This window comes from Balaenoptera acutorostrata, chromosome 2, assembly GCF_949987535.1.
Source record: "Balaenoptera acutorostrata chromosome 2, mBalAcu1.1, whole genome shotgun sequence".
NCBI lineage: Eukaryota > Metazoa > Chordata > Mammalia > Artiodactyla > Balaenopteridae > Balaenoptera > Balaenoptera acutorostrata.
In genome coordinates this window covers 154,734,096-154,757,014 of record NC_080065.1, presented here as the reverse complement: position 1 = coordinate 154,757,014, position 22,919 = coordinate 154,734,096, and the positions used below count along the sequence as shown (strand labels likewise).

At 46.6% G+C, this 22,919-nt stretch overlaps 1 protein-coding gene across 3 annotated transcripts in view; it reads left to right on the top strand.

The window, feature by feature from the left end:
* SLIT3 (slit guidance ligand 3) overlaps positions 1-22,919 on the top strand; it is a 625,193-nt gene that overhangs the window by 391,228 nt on the left and 211,046 nt on the right. For all 3 annotated transcript variants that reach the window (XM_007171383.2, XM_007171384.2, XM_057541374.1), the window contains exon 5: positions 14,170-14,241. In XM_007171383.2, the coding sequence (XP_007171445.2) occupies positions 14,170-14,241 (72 nt within the window). The remainder of the gene's footprint in view (positions 1-14,169; positions 14,242-22,919) is intronic.

The window sequence follows — 22,919 nt, the reverse complement described above, 5'->3', positions numbered from 1 at the left end:
CTCTTCCCTGTGTCTCTCTCTCATATCTTATCTATCCATTCATCCATCCACCCATCTATCTATCCATCTCTATCCCTCTTTGCTTGCGTTCTCCTGCCCACCAACCATTGACTTCAAAGGAGGTCTCTCATTCATGGAGGTAGAACCCATGATAGCCTCCACACCAGCATAACAGAGGCTGCCTCTCTGGTTCCACCCCCTTGATCCTTGAGCAACCGCCTTCACTCTGGGATAGGAAAACGGTCTTGCCTCCAGCAGCCGGCTCCATCTGCACAGGTGACCGTCATTTCCTAAGAGGTGACGTCATACTTGCTGTCCCAAGTCGTCCTCTCCCAGGGACTGTGTCTTCTCACTTACTTCGCTTTGACCTGCAGCACCTAACTCCCTGGGTACATCGTGATCACCGTATTAATGGTGACCCTTCATTGAAATGTAAGCCCCAGGACAGTTTTCACAGGATGGTGAAGAGTCTCTTCTCAGGAGACTAACCGCAGCCGGGAATTTGCTTTAGTAGCAAAGTCAACTGGCCTTCCCACCTTGACTGATCTCAGCCTTTCCTCTGAAGGCTGTTTCCTGCATGGCCCTGGACCCCTTGGAAGCTCCCGCAAGTCCCCAGCTTCCTTTGGAAGGTGGAGGACTACTCTGGCTTGTTCTGAGTCTTTACAGAGGCAGCTGGATCAACAGTCTGCTCTCAGCCCAGAACTGTGTTGTGTTGAGGCCATTTCCCAGTCTGAACCCTGCCTGGGCTGTGATCTTAGCCTCTCCTCCCTGCTGTACCACCAGCTGCCTTCTGGCTCTCCTTCTTCTTCTTCCTCTTGATGGAAATCTCCTGCCCAATTCTCCTCTGCACAGCAGAGACTGCACAGCCAACCGTGTCCAGCCAGCTTCCTAGGGGGGTTACAGAGAGCTGTGCGGCTTTCACCTATGTTCCTCTCTCTGCCGCCCCACCCTCTCCATCCTCGGGAGAGCCTGGGAGATTCCAAGAGATTGAGTCTCCCTGCAGGACCTTAGAAACACAGCTTTGAGTGGGACACAATTATTGCTTCCTTTGATATTAAGCTTGACCTTGAGCTGCTGTTGTACAGTTTTAGAGTTCCTGTGTAATATTTTATGGGACAAAGGAGGCAGGGATTTTCTTGTCTTCAACTCAGAGTGTTTGCAGACTCGAACAGATGCAAGCAGTACTCATAATGATTAGTATTTATTAAGTGCTTATGATGAGCCATGGCAACAAGCAAAGAGCTCTGAACTCATTAGGCATTTTATAATAATCCCCTGACACTTCACTGTCCCCATTTTACAGATGAGGAGACTGAGGCTCAGACAGGTTAATTACTCATGCAAAGTCACACAGCTAGCAAGAGGCAAAGCTGGAGTTCACACCAAGGTCTTCCAGGCTCCTGAGCCATGTTTTTGATACTGTGCCTCACTGCCTCCTGGGACCTTGACCATATGCAGGACTTCTGGGCTCAGGTATGAAAGGAAAGGAGTTGAGTTGCCAGGAAGAGTGTGGTTCAGGCTGCAATCAATGCACAGTCTCAGAGAGGCCAGGGAGGTGTTTCCCCTTTTTTCCCTCTCCCTCCCCGACCTCTTACCGTGGAGGTCCTGTCCTCTTTGCCTGGGACAGGGGAGTTTATTGTATCTGGCATGAGACTAGTGGCGGCAGTCTCACGTTCGTCACTAATTAATGTCATCTTTGCGGTTTGCTGGGTTCTCCCAGCGCTCACATCCCTTGTCTGGTGCCTTTCAAGCTAAATGGCCAGAAGCAGGTCTGGGATTAAATATTAGTGTTAACTTCAAACTTGGTGTAAATCTATTGAACTGCATCTATTTTTACATAAATAAGCCAGAGAACAGCATCTATTCTCCTTTCGTCGATACAAGGACAGCCACAGGTGTGAGTTATTAGCAATAACTGTAATTGCTTTGAGTGGAATAGTAAATAGCGCAAGGGTCATGATGAGAAATGTCCTTCTATAGTATTAACATAGCCTAATGCCTTAAGCTGCTATATACTTCATCCAACACTGGGCTTCCAGAAGCTGGCTTTGCAACTCAGAGCGCTGAGCTCTTGCTGAATTGCTTTCCTGCTTCGGTAGAAGATAATTTTGAGCCTTTCTGAAACCACATTGATTTTATTGGCAGATGGCCCCTGGGATAGCATCTCACCTTCACTGTAGAGATTTCACTTGTTTGATGGGGTTCTGAAAAGTTACAAGAAAGAACAGGCATATACAAGCCACATTTCCTTGAGCTGCAGCCCTGCATTCCAAATTCCAGCCTCTGGACGGCTGCAGCCCAAAGCAGAGCCCGCTCCTCTGCCCCTGCCGCCTCCCAGGTCTTCAAGAAAACAGATGGATCGCAGAAGAGTAACCCCAGTGCTGTATCCCCTTAAGTGTGGGAGGGAGGAATTGTTCAGTCCACAAAACGTTAGTCTTAGCATCAGGCACGCACACGGCATCCAGAGGAATGTGCAAAGAACTCTTTCCTCATCATCAAGTTGAACATTTAAGGTTACAAGGGGTGGACATTGGAAAGTGGCTTCAACTGCTCCCAAACTACAGTCGCGGCTTGCTCTGGGCTGCCTCTCTCCTTCCCACCCCCGCTTCCTCCTCTCCCACCCCCGGCTTGACTTCTGCTAATCCTCAGGCTCCTTGAGGGCTTCCAGATCTTTTAGACAGTTCGGCGGTGAGGAGACTGATCACAGAGCAGATTATTGCAAAGATCATCAAAACTTCCTCACCGCCAGTCCTCCCCTTTTGACATCTCCTGCAGCTTGAGGCTCAAAGCGTCTCCTTCGGCAGCCGGAGTTTCATTATCTTATATTATCCTAGTCTCCACGAGCGCCAGAAATCAGAAGCGGGGAGATGAAACATTGTCAGGCACACAGCCCCTTTCTGGGTCGAATCCACTTTCCAAATCTGTTGCACCCTCTCAGGCCAGGTTTAATCTCTGTCCCCCAAAACCTAATTATTCATCTGCTTAGCCTACCTTCCCAGTATAACTGCTCATTCCCACGCTTCAGCTCAGCTCACTAAATGCTTCTCAGTTGGAGAATTTACCCTGTGGTTCCTTAGAATGCAAGCCTATTCTAGTGGCGTTACTTCACACGCATGATACTCCATCAGGCAGGTGGAGGTGGGAAGGTACAACAAGAGGCCAGAGCTCTTTCTAATCTAAATGGACAAACTGGACTTGGAAAAAAAAAATCCTCATAGCTTGAGATTTATTCTCTATCATCCTTGAACCAGGCAACGGCATGAAATCATTTCAACTATTTCTTTTATCCATTCAACAAGTATTTTTTAAGCTATGCGTCAGGCCTTGTGCTTAGCAAAAGTCCCTGACCACATGAAGCTGATAATTTAGTGGGGGGCGGGGGGGAGGGCAGTGGGGAAGACCATATGACCTGACCAGCTCCACCTCTGGTCAGCGTGTAGGTCAGCAGCAACAAGCAATCTTTCCAGATCCAAACTCACTTTACCTGTGCGCAGGCCCCTCATTTGCCTTGGTAAAGGCAAGTTAAACAGTGCCCTGGGACGGAGTTAAAAAGACCACCCTGCAGGATGATGTACCATCTCGCTGGAGCTTTCTTTTTCCGGCAAAGTGTAGAAGACATGGAAAGGGGGTTGCGTCCATTACAGATGCACTCCCTCCTTTCTGATGCCAGCAGAAATGGGCCCAAGCGTTAACTGAAAATATACATTTGGAATCCACAAGAAAAACACGTGCAGAAAGCAGGCTAGCTACCCTCTTCATTTTTGCTAATTATTGCACAAGCAGATCTTCACCTATGGGATGCTGTGCTTCAGAACTTCGGCCGTCAGGACACCGTCTGGGAGGCAAATGAGGGTACTTGGGTCAGCAATTAATCACGAAGCAGGCCAAGTGCACACGCTTCATTTCAGAACAATTCCATAAACGCTCCCCCCACCCCCTCGCTCGCAAGGTTTCATCTCCTAATTGCAAAGGCTTTTGGGCATGGGAATGTCTTTGTGAAGAAGAGCAGACTCAATTTGGGCCATCTCTCTAAAGAAGACAAGGACGCTTCTCCAATTAATCAGCAAATGCTTGGCTCTAGCGTTCGGCCAAAGGATCGATTTACATAAAGCTACTTCTCAAGATGAATTTGCCTCTCCCTCGACTCCTCCCGCATGCCCCTTGTCCAGCCAGCATTAGACATGCTACTGGATTTCAGATTGACGGTGTCAGCTACGACAATCAAATTAGGGATGAAAGCCTCAGAGGGTTGCCAAGAGAGAGGGACGGAGGGGAAGGAGGGGGTGGGAACAGTATGTCAGGCAGGGAGGAGGATGGATTGCACAGAAATGGGCTCCCTTTCCCAAACTCCATTGGGCAGGCACACAGCTTCAAACAAAGGAAAATAAGAAAACACCAATCTCCATCTTTTTGAACCGAGTGGACCACTCCTCCCACCCCAACCAAGGTTGACAAATCAAAACAAAACGTCCCATTGGGGGGAAAAAAAAAAAAAAAAGTTGGCAAGGGTCTGTCTCAGGTACTTGATGAGATCCTTACGATCAGATGATTTCCAGCACCAGATTTCTGCACATGACATAAGGATACCTGAATCACAGTTTTACTCCCTGAAGGGTACGTTGGTGATGAACCCACAGACTCAAGTCAGATGCCAGTAGTTGGAATCCTGGTGATGTTTTCTGGACCATTTAGTGACACAGGGAAGTCAGGACCAGAATAGAAGGCACAATTGGGCTGATAATTAGAACTCCCCAATCCCGTCTAATGTAACTGATTTGTCACTAAATTGTGATAATCCCAGAGATTAGTATACTGTTGAGAAGCTAAGCCTCTGTACCACTGGCTGGAGATGATCAGTCAATTATATATAATGCTATTTCATGAACACAAAGAGCCTTAGTTGGAGTTGCATATGATAATTAAATGCAAAAAGCTTCTATTTGGACTGGAAGTATTGGTTATATCCTGTCAGCCCTAGAAGGGTGATGGTTTGGAAAGACTCAGATTAATTCCTATGGCTAGAAGGAGATTCTTTGCTCCCAGGAGGGATGGCTGAATGACTGGAATATTTCAATTCATGACTTGCTTCCCCAAATCCAGAAGTTTCTATCTTGACTGGCTCCCTTCCACATTTCCTATTGGTAACCCAAACCCCCCCGTCACCAAGCAGTCCTCCACTGGGCTCCTTTAGATTGGCTCCAACATCTAAAACTCTTTCTCTCTCTCGGCAATGAGTGGACACATAGCTACAGCATCCAGCTCCTAGCCTTACCCTAGAACTGCACTGTCTCATACAATAGGCATCAGCCGCACGTGGCCATGGAGCACTTAGAGGATGGCTGGCTCGAATTGAGATGTACATAAAATACACACCAGATTCCGAAGACTTGGTATGAAAAAAGAATTGTGAAGTATCTCACTAATATATTTTCATATTGATTTCATATTGAAATGATTATATCTTGGGTATGTCAGGTTAAGTTAAATACTTTATTATAATATTCGTCTCAACTGTTTCTTCTTATTGTTTTTACTGCAGCTGAGAGAAACATTTTAATTGCATCGGTAGCTCATATGATACTTCCATGGGACCGCACTGTTCTAGAATTAGTGGGTCTTCCCTGGAGGGGTGCTGGCCTCCACACCCTTCAGCCCTTGAAGTGTTTTGTTGGCCAGCACAGAGGGTTATTTGGTTTTGACTTGGGGGAAATTAATTTAAATGGGCCCTGCATTCCCCTAGCTCACCCCCTCACGATTATTATTGTCCACATTCAGCCTGCTTTACTCATTTGCTTTAACCTGCGAAACCCTAATACATTTGAGCCTGTGGTCTCTGGAACGTCTGCCCAGAAAGGGTGCCCACACTAGTAACTACTCAGATAGTAAACCAATAACCCTCACTCCATTTGCATCCTTTTGTAACAGCTCGTAGCCCTCAGCCCCTCAGAAGATCCTTAAGTTCCACTGTGCTTGAACACCAGGTCTTCATCTGCAGTCACAGCTCTAGATCTGCCGCTCAGCCTGGCTGCATCGTTCGGCTCACTACCTGCCCTCCAGTGATTTCTCCCCTAGATCGCAGCCGTCCTAGAACACTGTAGGAAATCACTTGTCTGTGAGGCCCTGCCAGGAATGTCCTCATCTCAGTCAAGCAGAGTCTCACCTGCGCGTTTGGGAGGGACAAAGTGCTTGGTTTGCCTCTGCCATATCTCTGAGATCCCAGGGAGGGGTGTAACCACCCGTGAACTGTTAGTTCTTCCTAGGTCAGCCTCCAAACTGGGCCCCTGAGTGGCTTTCTAAAATATAGATTAGATGTTGTCACTCTGCCTGTCTCGGCCTCCCCCTGTAAGGAGACCCTATCCATCCATCATCTATCTATCTATCTATCTATCTATCTATCTATCTATCTATCTATCTACCTACCTACCTACCTACCTACCTACCTACCTACCTACCTACCTATCCATCCATCCATCCATCCATCCATCCATCCACCCACCCACCTACCTACCCATCCATCTATTTATCTATCTATCTACCTACCTACCTACCTACCTACCTACCTACCTACCTACCTACCTATCTATCCCATGGGCATTTCGCCCAACACCAGCAGGGTCACACCTGAGACACAGGAGGCCTTTGCATCTTGGACCCAAGCAGACTAGATACATAAAGAAGTAGGATGCTATGTTTGTTAACCTCATGCTAATGAAATGAAGATAGTGATTTGCATTTATATCCTGCGTTCAAATATAGAAAGCACTTGCTTGTCCATTATCTATAATGCTTATCCTAATATCACAGAAGTACAAGTTGAGGCTTAGAGAATTGTATTAATGCTCGTAAAGACACGCAGCTAGAACATGAACTTAACACCTAATCACATACACTAATCATTCTACCCATGTTCTCAAACTTGCCCAAAGTGTCCAGAACTCATTCCCAAGGTTTCTGATTCAGTAGGTCTGGGATGGGTCCTAGGAATCGGCATTAAAATTTTTTTATTATGGAAAATTTCACTCTTGTGTGAAAGTCAAGCACAGATTATAAATGTACCCCCTTTTTACCCATCACTCAGCTCTAATAAGTATCAACTCATGGCCAATCTTGTTTCATCTATACTTCTACCCGGTTCTCCCTCTTCTACATTATTTTGGAGCAAAATCCAGACATCATCATTCCATCCTTAATGATTTCAGTATGTATCTCTCAAAGATCAAGACATAAATGAAAAGAACAATAATAACATAGCAAACATATCAAAACACAATACCATGATCATATCTAAATTATTTTAAAAACCAGGGATCTGTATTTTTTTCAAAGCATCATCAGTAAATTCGCATCAGGTAGCTGGTGAGCCCCACTGTGAGAACAGCTGCCCTGTGCCATGCTGACTCTTAATAACATTTTCAAACTGTCCTGATTTTTATCAAACTGCCCACTTTAAAAGACAAATCCATGGACTTACCTGGGGGCACAGTGGTTAAGAATCCACCTGCCAATGCAGGGGACGCGGGTTCGAGCCCTGGCCCAGGAACATCCCACATGCCGCGGAGCAACTAGGCCCATGTGCTACAACTACTGAGCCTGTGCTCTAGAGCCCGCACGCCACAACTACTGAAGCCTGTGCACCGTAACTACTGAAGGCTGCACGCCTAGAGCCCATGTTCCGCAACAAGAGAAGCCACCTCAGTGAGAAGCCCGCGCACTGCAACAAAGAGTAGCCCCCGCTCACGGCAACTAGAGAAAGCCCGCGCACAGCAACGGAGACCCAATGCAGCCATAGATAGATAGATAGATAGATAGATAGATAGGTAGATAGATAGATAGATAGATGGATGATAGATAGATAGACAGACAGACAGACAGACAGATAGATAAATAAAATCCAGAATACTTGATGAAACAAATCTGCATCTCTGCAAGTCCCAGTGATTCAGCTTGGCATCTTTCCCTTTCCCTGCCTCCTAAAAACCAAAAAAGATTTTGGACTTCGAGTAAAACAAAACTGTGAATTATTTTCCTTGGTGGTTAGGAACAATCTTGCAGTGTGAATTTAGATACAGGCTTCCTTCTTGTTGAAATGGAAAAAACAGTGAAACTTCAGCTCTTATTTTTTGAGGTGTCTAGATGTTCATGTTCATATAAAGGAGTCTGTTTATTTGTATCTGGGGTCAATGAGATGCAAGTTCCAGGAGGACAGAAACTTGGTTCTGTTCACTTCTGTGTCTCAGTAGTGTAGCACGTAGTAGGTGCTCAATTCATTTTTTTGTTGAGTGAAGTAAGAATCTGAACTGGCATTTAATCCACCAATATTAAACGCCTGAATGCTCTGACTAGGACTTTTCTAATGAGCTTATCAAAGAAGGCACAGTGGAAGGAGCTCTTACTGAAATGTTTCATTGAGTAACTTTTTCACATCGAGGGAGCAGGCAGTGTCAACTCTTGCTGCAGTGAAATATTAGAAACCCAGCTGGAGCAGTGGGAAATCATTGTTTTCGTCCCCCATTGATACTTCGGAGTCTCTGGGTCTCTGAGATAGGTGGCATTTCTTCCAGGAAATGATTCAGGTACTCCACTGTAATCTCCCTCAGACAAAGGATGCTATTAGCCGGACACTCAGCTGGAGGTACCAGGGCTTCCTAGCTGGGACATATGTTTGGGGCTCATTCGGTTTTGACAGTGACCCAACTGCAAACATATGATCTTGCTTATTAAGATAAATTGCCTGCACAAGAGATTTACCTTTTAAGATAAATCCTCCCCGAAGCCCACATTGTCAAATCCCCAGGGAATAATTTTTCCTGCACATCTGTCCCTCCTGCTGTATGAAATAAGGTAAGCAAAACAATATCTTTCTCTCTGGTTCCTAGAGCAGAGTGATGTGTCATAGCTACCATATTTGAGGAGTTGGGGGTAGGGGAGCAAGGTTCAGCTTTGTATAGGATGGTAGCATTGAGAGTCCAAGAAATTGTAGATTCGTAGATTATCCCTCAGAAATGAAATGAGTTTGGATTGATACCTACTGCACCAGTGGGCGGTTTCTTCCTACTAGGCAGTGAGTGACTAGCAAAGTAATTTCAATACATACTCAGGCCAAAGAGAATCAGAATCGCAATTCACTGCCCTGATCCCAAAGCCAATAAAGGATTCTAAATAGAAATGCTTTTAGATCATCCCCTCTTTTAGTTTGGCTAATCAAGAGTTGATGGATTTTTTTCTTTTTAATGTTACTAAAAAGGCACTTGGTTGGTCTTAGTGCAAAGGGTTTGGAGAGGTAGATAAAGAAGGTACCAGATTGGGTTGCTCCAGTTTTCTTTGCTCAATTGCTTCCCACCCCCTACCATGCATGGCCTCTTGATCCTTGATCCTGGATATGTCATCTTTCAGGGGTGATTTTTTTGAATCTTCTGAGATTAAAGATTTTTTAAAAAAATCTTTCCTGATTTAAGAAAACTGACCTTGAAGCCTTCTTATGAAATGCTTTGGTTTGGATCCCTTGGGTTCCCTTTGCTGACATTGGCCTCCATCTCCTGATTCTTTGGACTTTGCTGCTGAAAGTCGTGGCTGGAACTTCTTCAGCAACCTGTCCTTGAGTTGCTAGAGTCACTTCATCCAGCCTTATGGAGAACAGGCAGAGCCAGGGAATTTGCATTTCTCCTGGGTGGTCTAACCAAGGACTGTCTGATGCTGGGCTACAAAGACCCAGATCCCTTGGTTAGAGACAGGAGCTCCCAGGGTTTGGGGCTAAGACCAGCACTTTACCTAATTGTCCTTTATTTCCTTCTCCATCCTATTTCCTCCATCCCTTACTTGCCTCTCCCAGGAGTACTTTGTGAATCCATCACTTGGCCAAGCATCTGCATCTGAGCGAGCCCAACCTAAGACAGAACTTTACTCCTGAATCAAACTCTCCTGTTTTATCCAAAAGAATCTGGAGTCAAATATGGATACCTGTATCTAGATGATAGATGAGAGGAAGTTTAACCTCCCTCAGACTTTATGGAAAGAATATTAGCAATGTTTGTATGTTCTATTCTTTGCAGAGTTGTAGGCATATGTCCCGAGGATAGTGAAAAGGGACATTTTCAGCGATGCAAATCCAGGGGTAAATGGAGGGAAAGTCCAAGAAATACATGCAACCTTTCACTGAATGCCTCCAGGGTTCCAGGTTCTGTGCAAAGTATACACATACCAATTCATTTCATCCTCAGTATTAATCTGCAAGAGATCAGTAAAATTAATAGCCTCACTGTGAAGATGGAGAACCTGAGTCATAGGGCATTTCAGTAGTTTGTGTGATCATAGAGCTAATAAGTGGCTCTATCCACTTCCCACACAAGAATTCCCCAATTCTTGAGGAGCTTCCAAGTCCCATTCTGTACCTTCAGAATAATTCGACATGGACCTCTAGGAGCCATAAACTGCCATTTAACACAGACAGGACTTTCTGGTAGCATGAAGGTGACTGAGACAAACATTTTGTCCCCACCAGAGTAAAAAGGAGAGCATTTTCCTGCTTCTTGCCTTGCCTGGTAAACATGGGGAGGTAGGGGTGGGGTGAAGGTGGGGACTGTCATTCACTGTTGCTCTGAGAACAAAGCATGTCTGACATTGCAGGGAGAGCCCCGGGAAGCATTTCAAAAGCTCCACTGGAACTAGACAACCTTTCAATCCATTTATCAAAGCGTCTGCAGTCCCTGTTTCAAGGTAGATGAAGCAATAATAAATTTGCGAAGAAAGTTAATCTGTGTCCAAAGCATTTTAGTAAATTAAAAAGGGGGGGGGATGTTGGCTGGAAGGGGGATATATTGGTTCTTGCCAACTCCTATTTGACTTACTGTCTCCTTAATAAGTTCTCTCTGGTCTGATGTTTTTGGATGGAATAATCAGCCGGTTAATCATTTTCCAGAAGCAGGAAAATGCACTTTAGCTAATGCAGTTCGCCTTTCTTTCAGAATCCTAATTATTTAAAAAGGCATCCCACTCGGGAACCCCACTTCCCAACCAAGAAAGCCTTTCCCACCAGCCATCTTCCTTTATTTCCCCAGAAAATCCCAGCTCACCATTCCTTCTCTCACCCTACTCCAACCTCATCCTGTTCATCTAAGGTTAAAAAAAAAAAAAGCAAGTTCCATTTCCCTGGTCACTTCTGAGCATTTTCCCGCAGGAAGAGGGAGGCACTAAACCCCCAACAAGCAATTGGCCGGAACTAGGCTCTTGGGCACTACGGATAGATTTTGTTATTTTTATTTAAGTGTCAGCCGAAAATGGTGGCTCTTGTCTCTCTCAAGGATAGTACTTAACAATAGCTCCATGCTCTGGCATCACGCTGAGATAAATACACTATTAGGAATCCTCACAAAGGCCCCGAGATAATTGTGAAGGGACAGTTACCGAAAATGAAGCACCCAGACCTGAACCCTCCTCCACGCCCCATCAGTAACACCGTTAAAGCTGTCAGTTTGTCAGCCCACTGGAGGTATTTATGAAATCAATATACAATCCTGCAGATGGATGGCAGCGGTATTGTTAGCCAGAGAAGAGAGGCTCAATGGAAAATAAAATTAATAAAATTTACAAGCAGATTGTCATGGGGAGCAGATAAATTCCCTACAATCTACTGTTTTGCTCAATTGCGGCAGGAGGAAAGCCATGGCAGGGAGACGGAAAGAGCTGTGCTTTAAACGAGGCTCCTGAAAGTAGGAGCAAGACGGGGTATATTTACAGCGAGAAAATAGTGAACGGAAACCCAAGTGGCTGTCCCATCCAAGTGCAGGATTTTGTCCGTGTGACCGCTTTCGTGGGAGATTGCCCAGCAACTGCATCAGATTTTTCTGCATAAATACGGCTGTCCTTTCTTCATCCCGCTGTACTGCAAACCAGAATGCTCATACAATTGCTGTTCTTTCAGTATACCGGGGTGCCTTAAACTCAAAGGGTTAATGCATAATTGGGATATGTACCCCTTCATCTGGCTTCCAAGGGTTTTTAGATTTGATCGTTCTAAACCTCTCTCCTGTTTCCTCCACCTGCCCCTGATTTTGCTCATTAGCCGTTTGCTAAAAGTGTGGCCTGAGCTGTTTCCCAGAGCGGCCAAAACTAGCAGCCGAGCCTGGGAGGCTAGCGGGCAGGGGCTTGCTGTCCCGGAGACCAGCCTTCACTTGACAGAACAGACTGGGCCCATTGTGGCTGCCAGAGCCTTGGGTATAGCCCAGATGCCTGGTGGAAATTGCATTAGTCAGATGACAGGACCTGGGCCCCCTTCTCTTGGAGGCTGATGGAGAGCAGAGGAGTGGCCTTGGTGACACTGCCTGACCTCTACTGTCATCGTGGGCTTTGTTCAGCGCCCCGACTCCAGGCTGGAGCCCTGCTCATTGAATCAGGCCCAGCCAGAGGAGCCTGAAGTGGGGCTCACTGCGCATCTGAATTTACTTATATCAGTCGCAGGCAGAGGAAACTGGATTTGAGATGGGGAGCATCCTGTTATTCTGCCCCAGAATTTCTCTCTGTATTCATCTCTGCACCCTACCCCAACTCTGAGCCTTGCCTTGGTATCTAACAGTGGCCCCAGACAATCCCCACGTGTCTTGAGTTTTAGCCCGCCACTCAGAGTGTGCCCGCTCAGCTCAGCCGATGAGAGCAGAAAAATGGACGCCTCTCTTCTGCTTCCTATGTTTCCTCCTGCTCCCTGGCAAAATGGTGATTTAGAGGGCCCAGGTTTTAGTGGAGGATGGTCGTCTGACCTCTCTTTCCAAATATATTTGGAGTCATCTATAGCTTTTGATTAGATGCCCGTGGAAAATCAGTGTGGGAGTGTCCATCCGTCTCTAGGACAAGACGGCAATTTAAGATGTGTTTACCCTGTGACCCAGCACATTCTCCTTATAGGACTTTATACCAAGGAAGTAGCTGTACAAGTGTCCTCAAAATGTGTGGGCAGGAAAATTCATCCTGGTGTTTCCTTAAATGGCAAGTAAATAAATACCTAGCAACGTGGGATCATATAGCCATCTATAGAATTGGATGATACACAGCCATTAAACATGTTGGCATACATGTACTGTTAATGACAGGAACAGATGTTCTCAATATAGTATGTGAAAAAAGAGGTTAAAACAGACTACATACTATGAGATCGTATTGGTAAAATTTATATATATATTACTCCTAATTGGTAACAGTGGTTGTGTCTGGGTAGGTAACTTTTTACCTTAATATCTGAAGGTTTTTGTGTTCTTTTCAAAATAATGGATATATATATATATATATATATATATATATATGATTGATACACATATATATGCTTGATTACTCACTAAGACCCCAAGCAAGCTTGGGGTATGAATGAAAACAAGTGCATGTGTTTGGTCCAGCAAAAAATAAAACCGGAAAACAAAATGAAAAAACAAAAATAAATGCATGGGTCTTAGGAAAGGATATTGAGGCTTTTGGGATTCTTAAAGTGGACACTGGTACAAGACTTGGGTTTGAGCCAGCTTCAGGACCTGACACTTTGTCCCTTCCCCTCCCTGCTCAGAGCAACATGTCAGCATTGCTAAATGCTACATGAGGTGCAGTGGGACCCCCATTTTGGGCAGGTTTGTGGAAATGCAATTTGGATTCATCAGGCCTGTCACTAACACGATCCAGGTGGCCCCCAGGGGTCTCCCTGGGGCTCTAGAAAAGCAGAGAGGGTCATCCCCCATCAGAAAGTCAGGCCAGGCTCCATTCCAATCTCAGATGACAAAGGCAGAGAGAGTCCCTGAGAAGATGGGAGATGGAGTGGTGTTGACCCCGCCGTGGGGGAGGGACGCTGGGCCGGAGGCAGAGGAAGGGGTCACCTCTGGGAGGTGGCAGAAGAAGAGAATTGGGTGTAGTGTGTGTGCAACAAATAACCCAGCACTTGGCTCGTGGCCTGGAGGTGTGAGACCACCCACAGAGCCCGCCCTGGAGGCGAGCCGCTGGCCTGGTAACCATTTCAGCAAGGCCATCGCTAGAAGAACAATGTGAAGGCTTGTAGCAGCCTGGGGCCTGAGACTAAACAGTCCCCCAAACACTCCTGAGCGCAGAGGCAGCCTCCAGAGGGGTTTTGTTATCATAATGAGATGCAGATAAAGCCGGGCCTGGGTCCTTAATGCCTGTGCCTCTTCTCTTCTTGTTTAGAGATCTGAGCGAAAACCAGATCCTGGGGATCCCGAGGAAGGCGTTCCGAGGCATCGCAGACGTGAAGAACCTGTAAGTGATGTTTTTTGTTGCTTCGCTGCAGATGTGGTTCTCTGGCCAGAGCAGGGCTGAGGGACACGGGACAGGGAGGTGGTATCCCCCTGCCTTGTGCCCTCAGTCCAGGCGCCTTTGAGACAGATTGAGGGGTGTGCTTAAGTGGTTTCCAGGGAACACACGTCGAACACCACGGCAGCTCCAGGGAGTCTTGTTCTTCTCTGGAGATTTGTCCCCAGGTATGAACGTAGAGTCCCAGACCTGAGTCACAGCCTGGCCGCACTCTGTGGGCCTGGGGCTCAACTCAGCTTCTCCCAAGGTCATTACCTTCTATAAAATGGGGATGATAACCTGGTGGGGTATTGATGCAAATGAGAAAATGTTTTTAACGCTTAGTGCCTCGTACATAGTAAGTGTTCTGTAAATGGGAGACAAAGATGCTGGAGATCATGATGGTGAAGATCTCACTGTTAGTAATAGGATCTTATGAGGGAGCGTCAGGACTTGTGTCCCAGGATCGTGGGGAGACATAGCCAGATCTACTGCACTAGGTGCTTGGGGTTTTTCTTAATTTTTATTTTGAAATAATTATTGATTCACAGGAAGTTTCAAAAATAGTAGACTAGCCTGTGTACGCTTTTACCCAGTTTTCTCCCAGTGGTAACACCCTGTATAACTCTCATATAATATTAAGCCAGAAAATTGACATGAGTGCAATCCACAGACCTTATTCTTCAGATGTCCCAGTTTTACACACGCTCATTTGTGTCTGTGTGCACACATGTGCGCATGTGCAATTCTGTGTCATTTTATCACGTGCAGATTCCGTTGCCCATTACTGCAACTGATGCAGAACTGTTCCATCACCACGCTTTTGAACTTGCCAAATAACCTTGTTGTTTCCTACCTGGCCCCCACTGTCTGCTGCTTATCATGACTCCCAGGCCCTTCCCTTCACGAGGAGCGTGCCTCCTGAATTTTCTATCCACACCACTGCGCCCATGTGTTTGGAGAGGGATACAGAGGAGGCATTTCTGCCCACTGACCTCCTCCACAGGCTTGCATCCAACTTGAGAAGTCTTGAAGGAGATTGTTTTAAAAACTGCTTTAGCTCTTAGTTTTCCCTGTAAGTACTGCAGAGATTTTGGCGTGCCGGGAAGCTGATGTTGGCCTCCTGATACAAGCTATGTGCCTCTCCTTTGCTGAGAACCGAGCAGAAAGCTTTAGGTGTTTAACATGCAAAGCACACCAGAGGGCAGAGGCATCTGGGGTGGAGGGAGCAGGGAACAGAGAGCACTTTGCAAGGGGCTCCAGACAGCAGGCTACCCATTGCTTCATCTGGGAGCATTTGCCCAGAAGCAGGAGCGGGCCGGGAGGAGCAGACAAAGCTGCAGAAAATGTGACTCGAGATCATGCACATAAAGCAAAACTAAGAGGTTGTGTTGATTAGCATCCCAGAAAAGCAAGACGAGAGGGGAACTTACAGATCCAATAAAACCCCACAGATCAGCAGTGAGAAAATTGAGGACCAGAGAAGGGCAGTGACTAATTTAAAGTCAACCAGCTTCTTGATGGTTGAGCCCTAAATTAACATCTTGCATACATAAAGTGGTATATCTATCCTATCTCATGGCTCTAATTTTAAATGGGCCAGTTACTAAAAAAACATATTGTGGTGATAGATACACAGGGCTGTGTAATTACTAACTACATTTTTGATTCTCAAGAAAGTGATTCAGTCTCACAGTGGTCCTCAATAGTTGCTGGGGTTTGTGGGGTGGGGGGGTTATTGTTGTTGTTTTCCTGTACTGTCTCTAACTTCACAAAGGCCTCAGGAGCTAAAAGTGTTAAGAGTCCGCAAACTCAAGAACTACGGACAGGCCCTCCTTCTCCACCTGGATGTGCGTCCTAAACAGCAAGGATCTAGTGGGACAGGGGAGGAGAGTAAACTCACTGCTTAAAGGATGAATTAACCAACAAAATGAAAGGGGTTGATTACTTTATACTTCTAATCAGTTCACTCAGAATACTCTGGGGGGCCAGAACCTCTAAGACCCAGAAGTGTAATTCTCAGGTGACTTACGGTATAACTGGGGACAAGAAACGTGCATACGAGAGGAAGTTTAGTGATTTAACAGTCCACAGCAAAATGGGCCAATGAGTGGCCAGGCATTATGAAGGACTGTCAGAGCTCAGAGAAGAACAATAGCTTTAGGCAGTGTCGCCCAAAGGGTGACCATCTGATAAATCTGTGTCTGGTTCCCAGCTGTTCTGCGTACTGAGTCTGTGACCTCGGGTACAGTACTTGACACTTCTGAGCCTAGATTTCTTCCACAGGGAGAGGAGGATAAGAATTATACCTAACCTCTTAGCGGTTTTGTGAAGGTGAATGAAATGATGTGTATGAATAACTCAGTACTATGCTTGGCATGGGGAAGGTGCTTAGAAAGTTCTAGCTACTATTACTGCTGTCTTCCTTTGTTGTTGTTATAATTGTAAAGACTTTCGTGGAGCCCGGAATGATGATTGGAATTTGCCGAGTGAACAGGCAAATAGTGTGTGCAGAGTGGGGAGGCAAACCTATACAAGGTGTGTTTTAAGGGACCTTCGCCGAGCCGTCTCATGGGAGTGGGGGGATTATGAGGCGGAGTAATAGGTGATCAGGTCAGAAAGAGAGGTGGGGACCAGGTGGTCACGAGCCTCGCCTGCAAGGAGTATGGACTTTAGATGTAGGTACTGAGAAGGTGGCTAGCTTCCGATCTGGGAAAGGTCATGATGAAAACATTGATTCTGGAAGAGGGACCTAGGACAGGAGAAGGTGGAAGAAGGAGGGGGGCGGTGGGAGATGAGGCCGTGGTCCAACGTGAGGGATCAGGGCTCGCAGTCAGGAATGAAAGGAGGAGCCCCCAGTAAGACGCCAGTGGGGACCAAGGCAAGAGAAGTGGCAATCCACGAGTTACTAGAGGCCAGGGAAAGGAAGGGGAAAATGATAAGTTCCATATTTAGATGACACAGAGAATGATGGCAAATTCTTATAGTCATTCATCCAGGCAGCCCTCAAAATGTTTTTTGAGCTCCTACTAAAATGCCAGTTCTGGGGGTAAATGCAGGAAGTAAGATATGTATCTGTGAGCTCTGCCTTCTTGGAGCTCCCACTCCACAGAGGTTGAAAGAGCGGGGGAAGAACCAGGCTGGAAGATGATGAGTTGAGTGTAAAGTAGTGTCACGTCTTCCACAGGCAGTGTGGACGGAGCGTCTTCCATGTGTTGGTGAACTTGACATCCTGCCCTGTTTCTACTGGTTATGTGACTTTGGTCTGTGACCACAGCTACATCTCTGGTTTGACTAAGAGAGAGTGAAATTAAATAATCTTGTGGCCTTAAGAGAAAATGAAGTGTGGGTAATTGGAGGTATAGGACCCAAGCTGAGGAACAAGTTCAAGAAGGGAGGCATCTGGGTAAAGGTTGATGACTGAAGTTGTGCATTTAAATATGCGTCAGTACGTGTAAAATACGAGACGCTTTGCAGAAATTAAGTTTGTATAAAACCTGTTAAGGAAACACCCTCCTCCGACCAGACCTCAATTACCCACTTGTAGGGATTGTCTCTTTCATGAGTGATGAGTAGTGAATTTTAAACCTCAGGAATGTACATCCCTGTCATCGATCTGTTTATAAACCACCTGCCAGCCCTCGAACCTTCTCCATCATCTTGTGTGAGCTCAGGGAATAGAACACTCTTCTACTTGTTACTTAAGTAACATAGGAGAAGATGATAAATTATTGGAATGTCAGGCTTGAAATGACAACTGGGCCTATTCATGATACCATATGCTTCATTAAGAGGAGAAAATCAAGGATTGGCTATTTGTTGTTTATAATTTTGTAGGTTTTTTTTAAATTAATTAATTTATTTATTAATTTATTTATTTTTGGCTGTGTTGGGTCTTCGTTTCTGTGCAAGGGCTTTCTCTAGCTGTGGCAAGTGGGGGCCACTCTTCATCGCGGTGCGCGGGCCTCTCACTATCGCGGCCTCTCTTGTTGCGGAGCACAGGCTCCAGACGCGCAGGCTCAGTAGTTGTGGCTCACGGGCCCAGTTGCTCCGTGGCATGTGGGATCCTCCCAGACCAGGGCTTGAACCCGTGTTCCCTGCACTGGCAGGCAGATTCTCAACCACTGCGCCACCAGGGAAACCCAATTTTGTAGTTTTGATATGGATTTTCTTTGCTTGTCCTGACAGTCCCCCTCAAGAAGGAAGAGACTGTGTTACCCCCATTTTCCAGATGACAAAATTGAGTTTTGATCAGTGTGTATAATTTTGTAAAAGTCAGCAGACACCATTGGGCCTAGGCCTCCGCACTTAGCTTTCCCTTAGTAACCCACTCAACCGTCTTCTGGACTCAATCCATAGACATTTCTGTCTACCCAGAGTACTCCCTACTCAGCCATGCTAGCAACAGGAAAAAGGAAAGAGTAACCAAGGAGGTTGCTGGCAGTTGGAGGCCTGATTCACAGAGACAAGGAGGCAAGCATACAGCTGTTGTCAGAGCCAAGAGAAAGGACCCAGGGGGGTGTTTGAACCTTGTGGGAATGAGGTGCCACAGGTGTAATACTGGTGCTGGAGGGATTTGGCGCCCTGCCCCTACCCAGGCAGCGGAAGGAAGCCCCTAATTGCTTCCTGCTTCTCCAGAGAAAAGAGAAAGTAATTAGCTGGGGATACCACTCTCTGCAGTTACTAAAAGCTGGTTTTATGGGCTGATCCCGCTCTGCTGCCTGTCTGGGAGGGGGAAAGGTGCTATATTTTAAAGGGAGATGAGATGGATAGATTGACCTGGAGAAAGAGGCACTCAGGTAGACTGACCCGGAAGATAGACCAACACTTGACATGCCAGTATTCCCTGCCTACCATATGCAAATGCCGTGCTAGGAATTGGGGAAGACAGTGAGAAAAAGAAGGGGAGAGAGAGAGAAGAGAGAGAGAGAGAGAAATAATCGTAAGACATAGAGATAGGGGGAAAATTAATTGGTCAAAAAGAGGGATGACAAGCCACAATCCAACAAAGCATAATAAGAAAAAGGCAAAACCAGTATAGATTGTTTTTTTAAAAATGCCCCCTTGCTCTATCTTTCTCAGCAGTTATGTTTTCCTCTGTTTTTCAGTTTCTATTTGCGAGGACTCTGTAGGACATGCATTCCAGAGGGGAAAATCAATAACCCCTGTCTCTGCCAGCTAGCAAAATTTGGAACTGATGGTTTCAAAACAAAGCTGGGCAGGCGGCCTTTGTGTTTCCTAGTTAGTCTGAGTTGCTGCACTGCCCTCCCGCTTCCTGAGATTAATGAGGGCTGTCTCAGCCCGTGAGCAGGCAGTAATCTTGTGTGTGTTTGGGCGGGGAGGGGGGAGGGACGGGAAGTGCCCACTGGTTGGTGGCATCTCTGTCTGCTAATCTCAGCAGCCGTTCACTCCATCACTGCACCTGCAACAGAGTTCATGCTCCTGGTCATGCCCTGCAAGACTCTACACGGTCTGGGTCCCCTCTCACTCATCTTGTGCTTCCCATGCTCCAGTCCATCCCTGAACACCCCAAGCTCCTTCCTGCCTCCGGGCCTTTGCACTTGCTCCTCCCTTTGCGTGGGATGCTAAGCCCTCGGACCTCCACACAGTTGGCTCCTTCAAATCGTTCAGGTCTCATCTCAAACATTACCTCCTCAGAGTGGCCTTCCTTGACCCATCTAAAGCAGCTCCTCAGCCCCCACTGCCCTTCCTCTCTATCCCACTACCCAGTTATATTTATTCAGAGCACTTATCGCCCTATGAAATGATCTTGTTCATCTATTTGTCACCCTGTCTCTGGATGTCACACAGAATGAACATGTGCACACAGGGACCCTGTCTGTCTCGATCACTGTGGAATCCCCAGTGCCCAAACGGCTCATGGCAGAGAATAAGGTGGACTAAGAACAAATCCAATGAATGTATTTGTTCTTTTGTTCCTCAAGTATTTGCGGTTGGCCTATTACATACGAGAAATCATGCATAATTGTTAAAATGCTTAATATGAAAATGATATTATAAAAAGAATAAGACACCGTCCTTGCACTTGGAGAACTCACAGTGTGGTGAGGAGGCAGACTAGTAAATCAGTGGTTGCACGACAGGGGCCAGGATTCTACTGGAGGTAAGGACAAAGACGTGGGAAAGCCCAGAGAGACAGGCCTGATTCTGGCTTCACTCAAGAAGTGACATGAGTTGGGTCTTGAAGGATGAGTAGGAGTTCACCCAGGGGAAGGGCATTCCAGGCAGAAGGAACAACATATGAAAAATCACCAACCTGTGCAAAGGGACAGAGGTATGTGAAAGAGTTGAGGCTTGTCAGAGATTTGTGGCTGGAGCCCAGTGAGCAAGGAGAACAGGGAAGAGAGTTGAGGTTAGTGAGACAGGAGGTGGAAGATGGGGGAATGACGGTCAGGGAGGACCTTGAATGCCTGATCCATATGGCAATGGCAAGGGGGATCCAACGAAAAGGTTTTAGTAGGGGAGCGGTGTGATCAGATTTTCATTGCAGAAAGACAGCTCCAGCATCAGTGGGGAGGGTGAATCGCTGAGAAGCAGAGACTGGAGTCAGGGTGGCCAGCAAGGAGGCTCGTGCAGTTGGTGAAAGCTTATAGTCCTGAATCAAGCAGGCAAAGCGGACCTAAAGAAGCAGCGAAAAACTACAGACACCCACGGGAGGAAGCCAGCAGGCCCTGGCAGCCGACCGGACGGGTGAACTGAGTGCTTGTTCACCAGGGCTTAGTGGGGCGGAGCCAGAGGATGGGAGTTGCGCCTGCCTCTCCTGATGGAAGCGATGCTGCGTCTTGGAAGGGGGATTTGGGAAAATCTGCTCGCAGGAGGACAGCGGATGCTGACGCGTCACCCTCCCGAGGTGCAGAAGGTTTTCTAGCCTCTCCTTCTTTTGCATTCCTGACTGCGTGTGTCGGGTTCAGAGGTGCTACTGGAGGGAGTTGGACGGCACCCCCGTTTGCTAAGTGCTACCCAAATAAGCTGTCTAAAGAAAGGGATCACAGCAGCCTGCCTGGCTGCCTGCCCCTTCCTCCCTCCCTTCTCCCCCACTTCCTCCCTCCTCCCTCCCTTCCCCGCCCCTCCCTTCCTCCCCTCCTTCCTTCTTTCTTTCCACTCTCCCATTTTTCCATTCTTCCTTCCACAGACCATCACTGAGCCCTTACCCTCGCCAGGCCCAAAGCAAGTCCTGCAAAGAAAAATATGAATAAGCACAGTCCCTGCTTCTTGTCACAGAGGGAGGCCAACAGATACACAAAGAGTGTATATAATATGATAAATACTCCCCTAGAGCACTATTCTCTCTCTGCCCCCATGGCCACCAATGTAAGTGCTCAATAAATACCAGTTGATTTATTAAAGTAAATCCTCTGAAATGAGAACAATAATAAAAGAAACGGGTGAATTAGACTCCATCAGTCTGGAAAAGATATGATACAGTGTTGTCCAAAGGCAGGATGATGGTGGTGGTAATTGCCCCTTCCCAGAAGTTGCGCCTAGAATTGGAAGCTGTATAGGCAACACGTAGAATTCCTTCCAGGCCAGGCCAAGATTACACCGTTTTATAGATTGTGTTAGAGGTCCTCTGTTGGGCTTTGGATATTTCTCATAACACCCCACCCTATGTTCTAACTGCCTTCTTTCTGAGTCATCTTTCCCCTCCGACAGCCTGCAAGCTATGCAGGGGGAGAAGGTGAGTCTGTCTTCCTCACTGTTTTATTCGGAAGAGTTAGCTTTATGCCTGGTTCATAGTAGGTGCTCAATAAGCAATGAGTAAGTGGGTGACTTTCAGAACAAAGAGACTCCAGCATTTAGAGGATGGCTAAAACCCTGAGTGAAAGAGCATGATGGCATCTCAGAGCAAAGAAGAGTAAAAGCAAAGCTGCAAAAACCAGCCCAGAGAGGCCTTCCTGTTTTTTCAGGATAATGGAGACCATTATTCTGGCTCCAGCACTAAAATTTGTTATCTGGGACATTTTTATTTGTAGGCAAAATTCTTTTTTTAACTCATCACAGATATTTAACCCCTCTGGGCACTAAATGCACAGCAAACAAGGGGTTTACAACAAGCATGTAAACTAGAATCACATCTTTCCTGTGTCCTGGGAAGAAGGCACAGTGATTCTGGGCCCCTCTGAGTTGGGTTTAGCGGTCCTATGAGACATACACTGTTTTTGTTTTTGTTTTTGTTTTAATAAATTTATTTATTTTATTTATTTCTTTTTGGCCACGTTGGGTCTTGGTTGCTGCGCGCAGGCTTTCTCTAGTTGTGGCGAGCAGGGGCTACTCTTCGTTGCGGTGCACAGGCTTCTCATTGCAGTGGCTTCTCTTGTTGCGGAGCACAGGCTCTAGGCGCGCAGGCTTCAGTTGTTGCAGCACGCAGGCTCAGTAGTTGTGGCTCACGGGCTCTAGAGCGCAGGCTCAGTAGTTGTGGTGCATGGGCTTAGTTGCTCCATGGCATGTGGGATCTTCCTGGACCAGGGCTCGAACCCGTGTCCCCTACATTGGCAGGCGGATTCTTAACCACTGCACCACCAGGGAAGTCCTGAGACATACACTGTTGACCTGAGCTTTTGCCTGGAGATTTGTAGATCCAAAGAGAAATGAAAGGATCTTAAGAAGAGGGGAGATGATTGTTA